This window comes from Phoenix dactylifera, unplaced genomic scaffold (assembly GCF_009389715.1).
Source record: "Phoenix dactylifera cultivar Barhee BC4 unplaced genomic scaffold, palm_55x_up_171113_PBpolish2nd_filt_p 000589F, whole genome shotgun sequence".
Lineage (NCBI taxonomy): Eukaryota > Viridiplantae > Streptophyta > Magnoliopsida > Arecales > Arecaceae > Phoenix > Phoenix dactylifera.
The window spans coordinates 29,716-49,367 of NW_024067988.1; the positions used below are offsets into that span (position 1 = coordinate 29,716).

The following is a 19,652-nucleotide window of genomic DNA, read 5'->3' on the forward strand; positions in this document are numbered from 1 at the left end:
GAAGGAACTTTATCAATGAAATAAGCAGTCAGCACAGTATCAACATAAATATTCTGAAATATTTCTTCCAAATGAAAGAGCATATGAGACCTCCAAAAGATGTTGACTTTTCCTTTTTTTTTTCCAACTCCATTCTATTGAGGGTGGAAAACAAGAGGTTGCGAAGAAAAAAGCTTGGTCTTTTAGATAAGATGAGGCTCATTAGACATGTATTCTCCACCATTATCAGTTTGTAGAGTTTTATTATTTATTTGAAACTTCTTTGTGGAAAATTTTGAACACCAAGTGCACTTCATCTTTCCATTTCATAAGATAATGCCATGTCATATGAAATAATTATCAATAAATGTTTTAAAATATTCGAATTCTTTCAAAGATAATACTTTGAAATTTTAGACACCACTATATACTAAATAAATGGTTCTTACTACATTTATTTGTTTGAGGAGGAAATGCTGTTTGATGATGCTTAGAAAGTATGCGTATTGGATGAGGTACCTGACATTTGTAGGCCATTACGAGATGCATGACCTGAATCACGCAAAGATAGATTTGTTAGGTGACAATGCCATCCAACTATGGATTCCTTATGACTTGACAAAGCTAAGGGATAACCCCTACTAGGATCAAGAAGATATAATGCTCCTTATTCACATCCTCTATCATTTATCTCCTAGTCTGGAGATCCTGAATTTCAAATGGTAAGGATAAACGAGATATAGCTGCTCAAGGACTTGGTTAATTGATTTAGTAATAAAAGATTTCATGAAATTTGACAACACATGCAACAAAAAGGAAGTGGTAAAGAAGGCAAAGCCTGAAGTTCTCCATGCCCGAAAATAGGAGATAAGGTCTAAGTAGCATGGGTACTAGAGAACAATGACCGACCGGTTCGCACCGATTCGTGGCTGAACCAGACGGAACCGGTCCGGTTCTTCCGGTTCACTCTTGTATCGGCCGGTTCCGGGCCGGAATCGTTTTATTTGTCCGAACTGACCTGGTTGGCTTGATTCGGCATGAACCGGGCGGTACGGTCCGGTTCGGCATTCTTTGGATTATAGCTCTTGTAAACTAACTAATCTTAGGATAGGATACCTTGTATTACCTAACCTTATAGACTAGACTGCAGATGTTGCATGGATTTAGACATGTTTTGAATTGTTAGGTTCTTTTCTTTCGTGCTTCTTTCTTTTTTTTTTCCTTTTTTTGGAGGGGAGGGGGCGTGGGGGTTTTGATCCTCATTCTGAGGCATGCTTCTTGCAATCTGTCATGTTAATTCCCTTATCTGGACCCCTTCCTTGTCTTTCTGTACTGAGTTGTTAAATATGATAGGTTAGTTTTTTAATTTCTTGGTAGCATGGTCTGCCGTACTGGCCGGTACGTACCGGTCCGGTATGGGACCGGTATCGGATCAGCATGGAATCTGGTACCGGTGGTTTATTGTTGGAGAACCGGTACGTGATCGGTACGGGACCGATTCGTACCGATCCGGGCCGCCACCGGTACGCCGACTGGTACCGGTACGGCGGACCTTGCTTGGTAGTCTGTTATTCAAGGAGCTTTTCCATTTTATCCTATGGGATAATATTCTTTTGCTCCCCACAAGGTGCTTTTCCTATAGATAAAGAATGATGCCTTTTTTAAAGTTATGTAATAGTCTTCTATAGACTATTGAAGAGGATTGGAGATAATCCTGCCATAAGGACCTTTTCGACTCATCCCACAGACAATCTCTTTGATCTTTTCCACGCTAGACATCTTTTCTACCCCAGACCAAGTCATTTAGTCTTTCCAATTCCAATTCCTCCACCCTTCAATGTTACGATTCAGTCAAATATCCAATATAATATACCGCCCCTTGGAGTAAAATATTGGTTCTTAGGGAAGGATCTCATTTTTAGTTAATTACAGTTTAAATTTTTATGAAATATTCATATCAGATGGAAATATTTCTTTCTTTTTTATTTTTATTTATTTATGCCCTTTCTGTTTCTCCTTTGTAGCTTATTTTTTATGCTGATGCATAAGAATCTTGAACCATCTAACATGATAGATCAAGTTTAACTGTGACTTTTTTGTGCTCACTTCTGTAGGTTTATAGAGATTCTGAAATGATACCAATGGTTTGCTGTGATGTTTGTGAGAGATGGGTGCATTGTGTATGCGACGGTATTAGGTACATTTCAACATATTCATACCTTTTCTATTAATGTTATGAATTTTTTTTGTTGAAGTTCCATTTTCTTACACTTTTTTGCCTTTGTCACGTTGCATTGACTGGCTGTAGTATATACTATATATTGTACCTGCAACTATCAGGATATCTTCTTGTTTCTTTTCTTAAACACAATATTTTGGGAGGTTTTACTTGAATTTAATCCACATTTTTTTTTCTAGTAGCTATGTTAAATATCATTTGTTTCTTAATATTATGATCATATTATAGTGATGTTCCCTCGGTATATTGTGATATAATAAAGTTATTATGACAATCTGTGAATGTAATATTTTCACCTCCTTCCCGATCGCCAATAGTTGCTAAATTTTGGAGCATAGAGTGAGAAGGTGAGAGGGGTTGATTTTGACAAGTCCTATGGCATACGACTGAAATAGAGAGTTGTAGACATAGGACATATTATGTGGATTTGAGTTCAGCTTTTCATCCAGTGGGAAAACTTGTAACATGGGTCTTCCCTGTTGTGCCTAGAGATTGCACTGCTTCGCAACACTCACTTCCTGCATATTGATATCCATCCTGAAGTTTTCACCAATACAACCAGTATCACAAGAAGTACAATCAATGTTGACTGCTTAAAATTTTTAATCTTATTCATCAGTATATGAATGGCTTGGAGAAACATAATATACCGAACCAAAACTTAATTTTTATTTAATTCCAGTTGTTTTGGTTTTTGAGTGAAATTTGTTTATTTCCTATGATTTTCAATAAGTTCCAATTATTGTGACATACACATGCATATGTAATTATAATGGAACTAACTCACAATTAAAAGGGTGGGTGTTACATAAGTTTGATTTTATTTTCATCTTAGTCCTTTTTTAGATTTTTTTGATTTTGTGTTAGTATCATGGTACGGGCCGGTTCAGCCTGTACTGGACCAGTTTGGTGGCTTATCGGTATAGTTCCGCCGTGAAAACCAGTTCGCGCCGGATCCGGGGAAGAAAAGGAGAAACAGCGAGCGAGCAGGGGACGGATGGAGTTGCAGCCGTTGCGGACACCTGCGAAGGGCCGCGGGAGGCCGGCGAAGGCTGAGGCCGCGACCGCGTCCTTTGTTTGCGACTACGTTCCCTGTTTCAAGAAATAGGGGATGCGGCTGTGGAAAAAAAATTTGGAGATTTTTAAGTGAAGTCGGCAAATCACTTGTCGACTTCACTTAAAAATTTTCAAATTTTTTAATTTTGAAATTTTTAAGTGAAGTCGGAAAATGTTTTGTCGACTTCAATTAAAAAGTTCCAATTTTTTTCGCAGCCGCGGCCTCCGCCAGGCCCTCGTGGCCTCCGCCGCCCCCTGTGGCCCTCTGCAGGAGTTCGTGGCCTTTCCTTCTCCCTCCCTCCCCCGCTCGCTTGCTGTTTTTCTTCTCCAGCTCCGGTTGGGCTCTTCCGGTACCGGCCCGGTACTGAACATGCTAAACCAACCCGATCAACGACTGGTACGACTTTCGGTACTGGTTCAACATACCTTGGTTAGTATAATTTTTGACATTCTCACATTGGCAACATAAGCTAGCGATATTGTTCCATCAAGGAAGGTTTGCTCGGGGCAAGAGGCAACTAGTTGGTTAAGCACTTGCACTATTTGATCCCAAGGAGCTCATGTTGGGATAGGTTGGAGCATCTGATTGAATGATAATTTGATAGTGGGATTGCACAACTAGTGTGAGTTATTTGCAACATAAGAGCATAATCTAAGATCAAGGCTCCTCTACTTCCATAAGGTCCGATAATTATATTTCTGAATCACTAGATGCATGTAGATTTTCTCAAAATAAATGCATATAGATCGAACATCGTTGATTTGGAATTCTTTCAACTATGAAACCAAGGTTTACATCTCAAAACAAAATCATAAATCATTCAACCTATGATCCTGCAACCGTTGCTCTTCAAAGTTAGCACGTAATCAGACATTGTTGAACAAGCAGTCTGCATGTGTTATATAAAGTAGAGAAGTTCAACTTTGCCATCTCTATGCCTGTACTTGAGTCAACTACATTGAAGTGCTTCTGTTGGAGGATGGAGCATAATACTTAGGGCATTCCAGAACTTGCTGATGACCATAGCTGGTGATTGACTTCTAGGTTAAGTCTGTCGAGGAGCTATTCATGTGGCTTTTTGATGCTTTGCTAGAGTGGTCTTAAGTTTTTGAGCTGTGGGAAGTTCCGGCTTTGGAAGTGGACCATTGAGGTCTTGGTCCAACTCCATGTAGACCTGAGTTAGCTAGTAAAGGCATGGTGATTGGAAACCCAGAAAGCCTTTGGGAAGTCAATCCCAAATAGCTGGGGCATGGCTTGATAGTTATGGTTATTTTGGATGCCTATGGTTTCTAAATCCAGTTTTTGTTCTCAGTGCAACTCAGTCCCACTTGCCACTGCCCTTCTCCCTTCTCTCTGATTCTGTCCTTTTTTAGTTTTTTGAAAAGATATCGGGATTTGGTCTTGCTTTTTTTCTTCGATTATCCTTGATATCTGTTATCCTATGTTGGATTTAGCATTCTGGGTTATGGGCTTGCTGATCTCTTTTAGCTGCATAAATGGGAATCTGCTGATCTTGAATTTCTCCCTGCAAATCCTTAGTATTTATTCTTCAGATATAGATTTGGGTGATGTGATCCATGGATCTCCCTCAATAGTTGACAATCCCAAGGGTTAAGTTTTGCCATGGATCAACAGGGAAAGAAATATTTTATGAATGGGAGTGATTTGTGAATAAAAAAAATCAGAAGTTTGCATTGCAGGAGGAGATGTCGAAACATTTATATAGTTAAAAGGATATTTTCTAGGATAATAAAAGTTATCTACTATTGATACCTTAGCTTGTGCAAGATTCCTTCTACAGTCTTTATACTACATTTATCTTCAATTGCTAAACAATCTCCTTAATCCTTGCAATAATTTGTTCCCTATTTTTCTGTTTTATTGTTTAATATAAAACTGCTGGTCATTTGATGCTGACATGATCCTTCTCTGTATTTATGGAATCATGCCTTGTCTTGCCACATTTTCTGACCAATAAACTGCCTGTGACTTACAAATGCTATTCTCTTAGAAGATCTTTTCTTTGCTTTCTAATTTACATTTAAAGCTAGTTGATCATCTGATTCTTCTTTCATGGAAAAAGGAGTTTCTGTTCTTCTCATCACACATTAAACTATATTCTTAATCTTTTCTTTTCTACATCTTATGCAGTGATGAAAAATATCAGCAGTTCCAAGCAGATCAGAATCTGTACTATAAATGTGCTGCATGCCGTGGCAACTGCTACCAGGTGTTATTTTCTGTTCCCTATATTTTAGGGGATATATTTTATGGCAATGTGATATTATAAGTGAAATGTTTCACAATTACCAGGTTAAGGATATAGATGATGCTGTCCGGGAACTTTGGAGGAGGAGAGACATAGTTGACTGTGATCAAATTGCAAGCTTGAGGGCTGCTGCTGGATTGCCATCTCAAGAAGAAATATTGTCCCTGTCTCCCTATTCATATGATGAAAACGCTGGTCCAGTCATACTAAAAGATGATAGTGGGAGGACCCTTAAGTTCTCTGTTAAAGGTATCAGTGACAAACCGTTGAAGAATTTTAAAGAACATGGAAAGAGCATTTCCAAGAATTCAACATTGAATAAGAAGTATGTAAAGAAGAAAGGATATCAATTAAATTTTGTTGGTAAACCAGAAGAAACATATCAAAATATTGAAAGGCAGCATGAGGCAAGATCATTTGATCGTACTTTCAGAGATCAAAAGATTGATGACATGAATTCATTAAGAACTAATGGGCCAGAAATCATTTCATCTTCCATGACCAGAAGTACTGTTGATAATGGTATGAAATTCTGTGATAATCAAATGGGTACTCATAACAACAGCTTTACCAATGAAGTTGCGGTGCACGATGCTGATACAGAACCCAAAGTAAAAATTAAGGGTGGAAAATTGCAAAGTTTGCATTTCAAAGAATGCGGCATTAAAAATGTGAGCAAAAGTGAGAGTGTGAGAGGTACCAAGTTAGTTATTCATATTGGTTCAAGAAATAGAAATGTGTCTGGATCTCCGAGATCTGAAACTTCCAGCTGCCATAGAGATCAAGATCTAGCTTCCTTCAATGGTACATCTTTTTACCCTTCAACTGTTCATTTGCTTTTATTTCTTTATTGTGGGTGAAATTTATATGCCGTATCTTGGAAATTACTTTATTTGGATTAGTGTATGGTGCTGTTTGGATGCTCAAAGCCCCTGTCTGTGCTATAACCTCTGATGGGTAATATAGTTCCTATTTGAGGCAAAGGACGCTGTATCAAAGAAGCTTGTTGATATTTCTCCCTCTTGATTTTTTCCCAGGATTGCAGAAATCAATTTGAAAAGGATTTGTGGTCCTTAAAAATTGGGCTTGGTGATTGATGGGCAGCTTTGTTTTCTCATTTTATTCTCTTTTTGCCTTTCCGCATCGGAGGGAAAATAGGGTGGGTGGGGTGGTTCTGAATAGACCCTATGTGATGTGATTGCCTTTCTTGGGTTAATAAAAATGATGGAATTCAGACAGTGTGTTGTAGTTACTCATATTTTCATATTTAGTGCCTACTTTTCCGCTTTAGTGCCTTTGTGCATTAATTCAGTTTCTTTGCACCAGAAACATGTCTAGAAAGCTGTCAAAAGCTGTCAAAGGACAATTTAACTTGCTACTAGTTTCTGATTGTTGAACTTGCTTTATAACTGATTGGAATGACAAATGACCTGTATCATGAACCTGAATCTCCATTCAGATTTCAGATCAATAAGTTTTACATAACTATTGCAAATGTCTTTGGTTGATGAAATGCTTATGCTCTCATATCTTATGAGTCTTCAATTGATAATGGTTATTTTTATCTGGTTGGAATAAAAATTGATTTAGTACTACAGCTCAATCAGCTTTCTGTTAACATATATTCCTCATGTTGAAAATAGTTATTGGCTTACTAAGATTCAATTTCCATTTTAGTTTTTGGTTACTAAATGTTAGAAAAAAGAAATATTTTCATATTTTCTTTCCATACATATTTAAAGGCAATTACATCTGAACTTTTATCTCATTTTTGTATGTTTACTGATGCAATTGTAGATAGTCTTGTGATGAATTTTTGTAAGCCAATTGTAGTTATTGGCTTACACAGATTAGTTGCTTTTGAGAGTATTTGATCCCAAATCATTCTCAATCTTTTATTGTTAGGTTTAATTTGGATGGATCATATGGCATATGCAAAGCAAAGAAGATAAAAAAGAAAGCCTTTTCAAAATTTTAGAAATATCTTTCATCTCTCGTGGTTTGACCCCATCCATATTGGGATTCTTTCTTTTCTCCAATCCCACTTTCTCTGCTGCTGACCACTATCATAGCTTGCTGTCTGTCGGCACTCAGTTAGGCCAATTGCTGCACCATAGTGCCCCTTTGTTTTGGTCCTCTCCGTGTTAGCCCCTTGGCCAAGTAACTACTGCTATTTATGATTGCAAAAGCCCCATCGCCCGACAATTGCCTTCTCACTTAAATAGTCATAGCTGGATCGATATGGTTAGCCCAAGCCAACCCATCATCACCACCAACTTTGTTTGACCGATTACTCATGTTCATCACTATCTCCAGCCGCCAGTTAGGTGGTTTAGAGAGCAGCAACATGGAGGGAGGAACTGGAGTGTCAGCTTGGCCAGTAGAGAGAGCAATGGAGATAGAGAAGAGTCCATTAAAGAGATGGCTTACCTTGTAGGAATGTACAAGTGAAGATAAAGGGAGAAATTGAGAGGAGCTCCTGGAATGAGAACTTAGTTGGTACTTGCGGGTGTAGGGCAAGTGAAGGAAGAAGAAGATGGGTGGGGTGTTGATCAAGCAAGAGCCAAAAAGAAAGGTAGAGGGTAGATTGGGCATTTTCAGAAACTATCTTCCATGGATCTAAAGTTGTTTCAACGGTAGACAATGGAGAAGCTTTTGGGATCCAATGCTCTCAAAAGCAATCCACTTAACTGTCTACCCTATATATAATTATGCTGGGTAGAGTTACACTAAATGTTAAATATTTGGTGAAGGATTTAATTTTTCAAAATCAGTGATGGGTTATACAAATTGAAGATCTACAGTATTTATCATGATTTCACCATTATAAATACTTAAAAACCAAAACTTACAATTTTAATGGTCTCTCACTTTTGGGTCAAGTGGGTGAAAAAATGCATGGCCCCAATTGTGATATGCTAAATATATGATAGGGCATATAAATTAAAAATCCACATCATCGATCTTGGTTGATGCATTGTAAAACATGTATAGATTGAATTCAATAGATTTGACTATTATATCATAACAAAACTTCATATCATCCCTCAAAATCTATCCATTATTCAGTCACTGGATGCATAGGTTAGAGACATCCAAAATATGTGATTTTTGGTGTCCAAACACCTTTGAATTTGATAGTTTAAATCACGATCTATGGTATGCATTTCGAATTTCAATGGCCCATCATTTATTTTCGAGCAGTTAAATCTTTTACCAAAGAATAATATTTAGTGTGTAGACCAACACATGTTCTTGTAAATTGTATCTGCATATGTACATATAACATCTTGACTTGACCACCAACAGACTAAATACCAGCACCTTTTTAAGATTTCTGATGAATGCGTGTCCATTGCATATTTGCTTGTTGGAATTTGAAATGGCAGCAAATCATGATGAAGTCTCAACTAGACTTTTGATATTTTACTTGGTATTCCTGATTTCCTTTTGACTGTGTTGTGGCTTAACAATGAACGCATATGTTTGTAATATGACTCAACCTTAACTCATTATACCAGATAGTTGCCAGGAATTATGTTCACCATACTAGTAGCACCACGTGAGAAGCTCATAGGAGAATCCCTGAAAATGAAGAAGCAAGGGAAAGAAAAGAAAATCCAGAATCAAAGGAAACTGGTCTGGAGCAAGTGTAAATATGTAAAAAAATCATAAAGAAACAATTGTACACTATTTTTCAGTGATTTCCTATGCTTTTCCACATGTTCTCATAGTAGTTTGTTGCATATTCGGTCCATGGATTTTCATTTCCTACAATATAAGCTTTATCTAACACTCTACCAGTTCTCATTCATGTGTCATTTTGCACACTCATTTCTTGAAATGGCACTATAGTTCTATATAAATTGGTTTAATGACTAAAATTTTAACCAAGATACGCGGTACCGATTGTACCGACGTACCGGTAGGCATCGGTACCGGTATGGTACCGAACCAATCCGAGCCGAACCGGTACTGTACCGATGGGGCTAAAAGCCAAAAAAAATTTGGAGCCGGTACGGACTGGTTGGTATGGGTCGGTACCAGGTCGGTACGGGTCGGTACGCACCAGTACGTGCCGGTACCGGTCGGTACGATTTGGTACCGAAATATGTAGCTGTACCGTACCAGTAGGGTCCGGTACCGGTATGTACCGGCCGGTACCGACTCGTACCGACCGGTACGGCAGACCATGATTCTAACCATCAGAGATTGAGACATTTGTGTTTGAGTTTAGCCTTGTAGTGTTTCTCTATGGATTGGTGCCAAATTCCAGGTAGCGATGACTTTGGGGAGATAGGGGCCTGTTATAAAACATAAAATTGGTTGGAAGGAATGTAAGCTGCACTGGCAGTTACACAGTTTAAGATAATGCAACTAGCGTGGAACTCCTAATATTTCTATAGACATGGCAATGGTCTTGACAAAGAGGAAAGATCACAAGGCTTGTTATAGGGAATCCATTCAACAATGTGTCTACAAAATTTTTAATGTTATATATAATATAAAATGTGTTCTTTTTTTATCTGCAATTTTTTATGTACTGATGAAAGGACTTTAGGGAAAAATATCAGAAACAAGATATATTTTATATGTAATTGTAGCAATCAAAGCGGTGGGAAAATTGTATAAATTTCAATTATGATTTCTCATAATAATTTGCAGTTAGCTTTTAACACAAGTGGGTTATGGTATGGCAGTTCCTGAGTTAGACAGCAATACTGGTCTAATATGAAGAAAATGAAAATGTTATTGCCAGGCACACGGTTTCAGAATTCCAGTAACAAAGAACGATGAGTGCAGATAGAGTTCATAAATTAAGGAAAAAGGAATTTGAGCTGGGTTTCTAATAATTATACTGAAATTTTATGCATTTTGAAGGAATTCCTTTTAGAGCAGTAAGGCCTTTTAGGCGGCAAAGAAGTTGATTGTTGGAAAATAAGAACATGATGAATACCAGACTGCTAGGTAATGTGGAAACTTAAGTTTAAGACTAAGTGTGCTAGCTATTATTCCATCTTGTCAAGGAATCAGAAGCAACAATTTAAATGCTACCAGCGAAGTAATTTAGTTTACTGTTTGAGATTTAGCATAGGTGTTGCATAGCAAAATAATTTGTCAATGTGAAAAAACAGTTGATATTGCATAATTCTGGAGATGGATACGCAAATAATATAGACCAAATGTGGCAGATGGGGATCTCACTGTTAACCTGCAGCTTTGTTGCTTCTACAGGTTTGCAATCTGCAGGGTAGGATATAAGAACATACATCCCAGTCAAAATAATTGATTGTGGCTTAAAAATAGTTGAGCTTCAAAAAGATGGGTGATTTCTGATTTGATGTGTGTTTTGTTAGAGTTGGAGAAGTACAGTTGTAACTTGCGACAAACATCAGTTGAAGCATATGGAACTTATGTGCTTGTTAGTGGGAACTAGCGTAAACCAACCTGGATTTTGAAATGATTTTGGAGGAAGTTGGGAAGTGGTCATCAATGAGAAGATGAATTGAAATTCTGAAAGTTGATCCCTCATCTGGAGTAGAGGATTTTGGAAAGATACAGGCCTCTGAGTCTATGACCGCTAGTCATTCTTCCAAACAACAATGTAAAGATAATACAGATAGGTAAGGGTTATATGAGATAAAAAAAAGCTTGTTAAGAGCAATTTTGTAGATCACGGGATGTAATAAAGTACAAATGCTACTATGAAAGGTTTGGTAAGATTTATTTGCATTATCTAGCAGATAAGGTCTCTTTTTGGCAAGTTCAGCAACTCTTATCTTAATATCTGCAGTCATTAAGGACACATTTATATATCCTTATCTATTTAGGTGTATTACCTCATTTTGAAGTAAAATCTTGAGTGATGTCTTTCTTTAAAATAAACACTTATTGTTCCCATTATAAGTTTAGTTAATGAGCAACATCTAATCTTGTTTGAGGACAACTAGATCCAAAAGATGAAATTGGTGAAGCTATCCTTTTCTAAAGGCTTTTCATTTCTGGTAGTTCAAAACTTCAAATATTTGTAGTATTACTACAAGGCATGACTGCATTGATTTAAGCATTGAAGTAAAAGAACATATATGGCGACTAAGTTTGTTTTGGGAAGCTATAATCCTGTGTTGTTTAGCACTAATCGAAGGTAATTGAATGACGTTGATTATCTTCATTTCTTGCAAAAAATGGCACATGGTTAGGAGTTTGGGTCAAGTAGTTTAAAAAATGAATTTAAAATAGTAAAAATGATTGTAGTTCTATAAGATCATAGCAACATCAACTTTCTTTAAATGTTCATCCATGATCCATGCAAGGTTTCAAAGAGTGACTGTGACATGTGGGTGGTTTGGGTATAGTGTAATGCCTAGGTGGTATATGGTTGTAGGGAAGGAAGAGGATGGGAGTGGGAGAGAGAGGTGGTTGAAGTGAAGTAGGAGAAATAGGAGGATAAGGGGAGGTGCAGTTGACAAATGGATAATCAGAATGATGTGGGATGGGGAGGAGACAAGAGGATGGTGAGAATGATGTGGAGAAGATGTGGTGGAGGTGGAGTACCGTTGCGCTTTTCATCGTGGTTGGGATCTTGATTTGTACAAGTATTGTTTTATTGGGCACCCCCTGATATAAGAGATAGATGATCTTGGCCTCTATTTCTTGATGGATGAAAATAGATGAATCCTAATATATCAAGTGATGTGATATCAACATATTGATCTATGTTTTGTAATGACATTGGATCATGCAGCAAATTTCCTATTTTGATAATCTAAGCCCTCATCTAACTTCTAGGAGCATCAATAGAATATATTGGAGCATCAAAGTTATTTGACGTTCCAAATATTATCATAAAGTAAATTTATATTTGTTTTAGATATATGAAGTAAGATTACTTGGCCCTTAAGTTACTTGATATACAAGTTGCTTGGTTCTCAAGGTGCTTCTTTTTTAATATATTGGTTTAGGCACACTAGTTTCTTTTTTTATTCTTTTTATTAGTTAGTTTAGAAGTGGTATATATATGTGGTTCATTGGATAGTGAAAGAATGGTGATGAGTCGTAGCTTATGAGTTTGTTTTGTTGAGAAAGAAAGTGGTTTCTTTCCTCCCCTCTAGTATGCCTCTCTCTTATCTCCCTCTCACTCTCCTCTCTCTCTCTCTCTCTCTCTCTCTCTTATCTTCTTTTCTCTTCTTTTCTCTTCTCTCCTCTCTAGTCTCTTTATTTCCATGATTTTCATCATCTGTTTGGCCCATTTATGCAAAGCAAGCCATCTCCTAGTATGTCATGCATCACACTTTTCTTACTTTCTTTGACAAAAATAAATCAATATTCATGCCTTGAAGTAATTGCTAATATTGGATTTACAATACGATCTGAGATTTTGATTCAAAAAATAAATATTAATGCCTTAAAATAATTTCTAATCATGGATTTTCAAATCAGCCGAGATTTTGATAACTTGATCCTAAAATATGAGTCAACATGTTGCAAAATCTTTGATCTTTTCAAATATTCCCATCTTCATCCCAAGCCAAGGTAAACTAAGATCTTGGTTCGTCTTTGTCTTCGTTACCCACTGAGATGACTAGTATGAATATTGCTTTGAGTATGGGGGTTGCAAGCCTTTTGTGACTTCCTGACTGATAGTTATTCAAATTGGCCATATTGATGACCACCTAGGCCTTGTGTGTTGGCCAGGTGGTCACAAATGTATTTGCAGGTACCATTAAATGTCCCAAGTATTGCTGCACTAAACTGGGAAGTCTCTTTCTCTATCTCTACATACTAATTTATTGTCCATTAGGCTCCATGATAAGCACTCAATTGTTTCCAATTAAATAATTGTACACATTAAGTCTCCAACAACCTTCATATATTTTTTTCACCTTCTTGAATTCTTTTGAGCATCATCCATGAAATTTGGATATGATGTTGGTAGTTCTAGTTGGTTAAGAACATAAATTGAAGTACTATATTGTGTCAAGGCAAATTATATAGTATGTACCATGTTACTGACGCACAGACACAGTACAAGGTGTATACCCTAGTGTGACGTGTGCTTGCTCATGCCAGTGCATGCCACTCTAGTATGCATCAACACGTTCAATTGTAGGTTGGCACAAAGTTGTTTTGTTTGCCATGGTCCTTGGCATGACTGATGTGGCTCTGCATAGCATGATATTTTATCAACCAAGTTGCAAACCGATTAGGTTTAAGAAGTTATAGTTTTGGCTTTATGTGGTACAAGTTTATTCATGGAGGCTTCATCTTTTTTTTTATTAATATAAAAAAATCAGCCATGAAGAGGTAAGTGCATTGTCATTATGACACACCTGACCATACTGGTGACTTTTGTTGGAAGCGCATGGCACAAAGTTGTAATCCAAGTGCATACATTCTAGAAAGAATTAAAGCACTTGTATCAAGGTAACATAATTGTTCGCATATTTGAATTCACCTATTTGAATTTTTTGTGCGTATTGCTGTTAATTAGTTGGCAGTTTTAGATTGTCAATCACCTTATTTATTTCCATGTTTGTGTTGCCTATATTGTGAGTGTTTACATCAATTCTTTTCCAATTCCTACCTTGCTTGTAAAACATGTTGTGTTTAGCTGATACTTCTTGCTTTACTTGTTTAGGGTTGTGAGAATTTTTTAGAAAACAACATTGGTTCTCAATAAAAATTTAATTAGCTGACAATCATTTCATTCCCATGGCTTTTTCTTTTCCCATAAGTTCTTTCCACGTCTATCTTGTCATAAAGATTATGATCTTATGTAGGAGCATCTATAAAATATGTCCCATATGTCAAAACCTAAAACAATTTAATAGTCATTGTTTCATTGTGAACTATCCTTCAGAATAACCTTGCTTTCTGTTTTGGTCGAAGTTATAAACATCATATCATTTAGCTTCATGAACTAGACATTAGTATATTCAGTTGAATTGTCACCTCATAATTAAGTGATTCTAAATATTGAATTCTAGATCTGCTAAATTTGTTTGCTTAGCGGTTATAATTTAAAAGGCTTCACCGTTCCCTTGACCTTTGTATGTACCTCTTAGGTTTGTTGAACTTTTTCATGCATTCTTCAGTTGATGTTCCTTGCCAAAGTGTGCCCAGATTTTTAACATGGTTCCTTATATTTTGGATCCAAATATCCTTTTTTCTGCCTATGTTTCGCATCTTCTCATTATATTATTTGCGGCAACATAGAACTCTAAAGCTCCATAAAGGAAAAAGGATGGACTAAGGAGAAAGCAATGAGATCATTGAGATGTTATAAATTAGTTTTAGAAAGTATCTTAGCCCTAAACTCAACCTTATTTAAAGCTTAGATTAAATTAAAAAAATCTAATTTTTGCAAAAAAGAAATTAAAAAATGTAAACCAAGATTCAACTATACAACTTGTTCTGTACCTTTTCCTTTTTAAGGAACTTGTTAGTTACCTTTGCAACTTACTATTTGCTATCCTACTTCTTCTGGTACAAAAAGTATGTAATTTCTGCAAAAAGCAAGCAAGTATTAATAAACTCTCAAACCTGCTTACACTAGGAATTATGTGCTTTCTCATGCCTGTTCAACCAATTTCTTTCCTTAATCATTGCCCACTTGTTCCATGTCATGAAAGGTCTAGAAAGTCCTGACTATGGGAGAACTGTTCTTGAGCTTTCTGACTTTCCAAAACCTTATACTGGAAAAACACAGGAATAGCAACCCAATGATACTAGGCTTATTCTGATGACTTATGTGGTTAAATAACATTTATATACTAGGTAATGTTACTTGATTGAACTATATATATGGTTACTCTACTGGACAATATGTTAATTTCATGGTGCTGCACTCTGGAAAACTTTAATGGTTGGTCAGTCCTGTTTTGCTCCAAGTGTTAAATCTCTATGTGCATTGCAGACTGATGGTGCATCACTTCACACATCTTCCCTCTCCCTCCCTCTCCCCCCTTCTTTTTGGCTGTGGTTTGGCTTGCTTTTGGAGAAGGAATTCTAGATCATTGTTTGACATTGGTTTGATTTCCTGTTCATGAACAGCTTGGACTGGGCTTGATCCCTGATTCATTTGGGTTCATTCATCTAGGAAATGTGCCAAGCTCAAATGTCTTTTAAAGTTTGATTTGGAAAAGACCTAAGCCTGGATACACGTTGGCTTGCAAAAAAACTTTGCTCAATTCACAAAGGAGCTGAACTTGAACATATGTTCTCAAACTTAGCTAGCTTGAATTTGATTTCCTGTTTCATGTTATGGGCTGAGCGTGAACATCTAAGTTTGTCTTGTGTGAACCCCAAGTGCTCTCATTACCACAAGTCTTCATATTCATGGTATTTGTCATAGATCAGTGATGAGTCCTATTCATTTAGAATTTTAATATCCTTACCACTCTTTGGCTTTGCACACTTTCAACTTGGTCTTATGTTGGGCCTTCCTTAAAGTTTCTCAAACAAATAACATTGAAAATACAGCTGGCAAATTCACTTCTTTGTTATTAAATTATCCATCCATGAGCTCCTTGCCATCACAAATTATTGAGAAAAACTGGATTAAGTTGATGAGCGTGGTTTATCCATACAAAGGCCTTCTCCAAGAAATTTTAGTGGCTTACCATGACAATGGAATTATTACTACCTTTCTTTTGCTGCTTTTTGATGTTTTCACCTTGACATATCCGTAATTGCAGGATCTTGCTTAAGGCCTAAATAGTATCTAGTGCAAACCTACAATCCAAAAAGGATGAGGCAAAACTTGGACAATAATTTAGTGGAGTGAGCCGTTGTATCTGAAAGTCAAAATTTATGATGCAATCATTTGTAAAACTCACAATTTCCTTTTACCAAATGAAGCACCAAGACCAAACAAGGACACTGATAACCATCCTACCCCAGTAAGCAAAACCAAATAAGTTATATTATTATTATTTTTTTAAACTAAAGCATCCTGATATGCTGGTATTCCAAACTAAAGCAGCACGGTTTGGGTTCAAGGGTACGACTAAATGATCAATTACATAGTCAGCTTGTGTTGGATGCATGCTGATCTTGAACCTGAAACCTTTATTGCAAGAGAATGTTTAACAGGTGTCAAATTTTCCTTGTTTGTCTAGATAGTTCTTTCCCCACTTTTAGTGGCTTCCTGTACTGTATTTGATTGCAGCTTTATCAGCTGTTCTTGTTATGTGATCTTGTTTTAAATTATTGATTGGAGGAACATGCTTTCTTCCTTTCTTAGTATTGATTAGCTTGGCCACACTTTTTAATACGTACAGGCGGTGAGGATACCAGCCTGCAGAGAACAAAAGATAATGAGAATCATATGCTTGATGATCATGGTGGAACTGTCAGATCTGATGGTGGAAAAGGTACGTGTTCTTATGATGGCTGATGCTTTCTACGAGTGTTAATCCGTCTCAACATTTGGTGAACATCTTATAGGATAGCAATCTTGTATGACTTATTACACCTGTTTTGGATTATATGACTTACAGGCTTAGCACATCAGGGTCTATTCAGATAATTATCTGCTTGCATGAATATGTCAAATTAACAAATGTTCCTTGGTAATTTCAGGAGCTAAACTTGATAATTTATGCTTCACAAGAAGTTCAAAGCATGGATTCAAAGAAAAAAATGTTATAAAGCTTCGAAAAGTTTATGAAAGGCAAGGAAAAAATAACAGTGGCATTGGCGAAGCTTGTGAACTTACTACGGCATCCAGAAGCCCTCTTGTAGTAGGAAAAAGGAACACAGAAGAAGGCCCTGCAGCAGAGACTCTGGCACTAACAAATGATGTGGTTCTACAAAAGAAGCAACCTGCAGATACACCTGTTAATTCCTTCACTCACCCAAAGCCATTGCTGAAGTTGAAGTTCAAGAATCCATCTTTTGAACAGCGGAGCTCTTGGGCCCCACAGGGAGAGGAAGTGAACTCTGTCAAAGGGCAGAGATCAAAAAGAAAGAGATCTTCAGCAGAAAAGGTCAGTGTAGAAGATGATGAGAACTATCGACAGCTGCATCGGGAAAATCCAATGGATGAAGCCATGGACGCAAATTGGATATTGCAGAAGCTAGGCAAGGATGCAATTGGAAAGAGAGTTGAAGTTCATCAATCATCCGACAATTCGTGGTTAGTTTTTCACTCTAAGCATTCTATATTAGCTCAAATTAAACACCCCCACCCCTCCCTCCTTCAGTCTTGCCTCACTTTTTCACACTCAGGCAAACATGAACAAATACTTCCTGTATAGGTAATTTAAAATGCAAATACTAATTTATCATTTGTTTCTATGATCCGCAGTTCTGGTTTGCTAACTGATTTGTGCTGATAAGATTGCAACAACACTGATATCTCTCAAAGGGTTAACATGCTTTATTGATCCTAAAGTATTGTTTCTCTGCATCAAGGCTTCAGTTAGCTTTTAAATATTTTACTTGCTCGATGAATATTATAAGTGAACATTCCAGTTCTGTAATATTAATCTTGCCGTATGATGATCATCCTCCTGTTCCAGCCAATATTAACATTCAATGAAGGGTTCTGTAGACTGAAAAGATGCTCAACTTGTAGAGACGACATTGATGTCTGATAAATCTTGTGTAGGCATCAAGGAGTGGTTTCAGATATCAACCGAGGCACGTCATCTTTGTCAATCTGTTTTGATGATGGAAGATCTAAAACCTTGTTGCTTGGAAGGCAGGGGATTCGTCTCATTTCTCAAAAGCAAAAAAAGACCAAAACGTGAAAATTTACCTGGTGATTGATGCATTGTTGTGGGAGAAAATTCAACTTGCCAGGTATGGAAACATTGGAAAATTGGAGCTATTCATGTTTAATTCTCTCTGGTGCAGCTGTTCATGTAGGGGTTGATCCGTCTTGATATAGTTGAATATTGAGAACCACCAACTTGTGCTGAAAAGTCTTAAGTACCAAGCGGCTCCCAGTTGTTGTAATCATTAATTGTATCATCTGTTCTTTTCATTTTTCAAGAATCAATGGTCTTTTTATTAGTCTGTCAGGGATGCCTCTGAACTTCTATAAATAGCAACATGTTGGAACTTAATAGTTCCATCACCTTGTAATTCTCACGAAGGGAAAGCCCTTATCAGCCCCATACTAGTTTTCCTGAGGTTTATTGTAATATACGCAGACATTGCTGGAGTTGCAAATGAGGATGCATTTTATAGACAGCTCCTTATTTAAGCAGGGAAGGGAAATGGGGCATAATTTAGAAGGTGGCGTTGTGTAATTCTAATACAGTGGTGAATGATGAACAGAAATTAATAGTATACTTTTTCTGCAAGATAAAGTTATCACTTATGATCATTTGTGAATATTCAAGTATTGTTTATAATTCTGTAGACTTCTCATCACATGATGAGAAAACTGATGGCAGAAACATGATTGTTTGATCTTACTGACTCGGCAATTGTGACCTATGGTTCCTTGAAAGAAATCTATTTACTGGACAAAGAGGTGACAATTTGGTTTGCCTGATCGCTATATGAGTTGAACCATTATATTCCAGTTCACCAGGTATTTGGAGACTTCTCAACTTGGAAAGCTGATCTAATGTCTAATTTAATTAGTGTAATAATTGTTTGCTGCCTTCACTATAAAAATAATGATCTGCTGCCATAAGTAATGTTTGTTGTGGAGCATGAGACTTGGCGTATCTCCCACTTACCGTTTGCACAACTTGGAAGTCCTCTGTATATAGTTACACCTGGTACTATTTTAGTTGTTTTCCACGTTATTTATTGGTGGCATTTTCTAATTCGGATTAATCCTGCTCGAACCCACTCGAAATGGTTTTTTTTTTTTGTTCTTTTTTTTCCTTTTTTTTTGGTAAAACAGACGAGATTAAAGATGTCTGAAGGTTGTAGCAGATGCATCCGCAACTACTAAGCGGGCAAGATCTGGAGGCAGCTCACTAGTTCTGAACCTTTCCGTCTGGGTCATAGAAGCTTCCTTCGCCAAACAATCCACCACTCGATTCCCTTCTCTGAGAATATGGTTGCAGGAAAAACTTAGAAGAGTTCCTGCGATGGTTTTGATAATCCGGATTGCCGGATGTGAAGAAGTTTCTCCATTTATC

The 19,652-nt window shown here is 37.0% G+C and overlaps 1 protein-coding gene across 2 annotated transcripts in view; it reads left to right on the plus strand.

The window, feature by feature from the left end:
* The window catches only part of LOC103715735, a 35,719-nt gene extending 16,845 nt beyond the window's left edge, over window positions 1-18,874 (plus strand). Inside the window, exons 8-13 of one of the 2 annotated variants that reach the window (XM_008803472.4) lie at window positions 2,094-2,176; window positions 5,427-5,505; window positions 5,589-6,348; window positions 16,827-16,919; window positions 17,128-17,683; window positions 17,855-18,151. In XM_008803472.4, coding sequence (XP_008801694.2) covers window positions 2,094-2,176; window positions 5,427-5,505; window positions 5,589-6,348; window positions 16,827-16,919; window positions 17,128-17,683; window positions 17,855-17,882 — 1,599 coding nt within the window. In that variant the 3' untranslated portion in view covers window positions 17,883-18,151. The other variant, XM_008803471.4, reaches the window with a different exon arrangement.
* The last annotated feature ends 778 nt before the right edge of the window (window positions 18,875-19,652 follow it).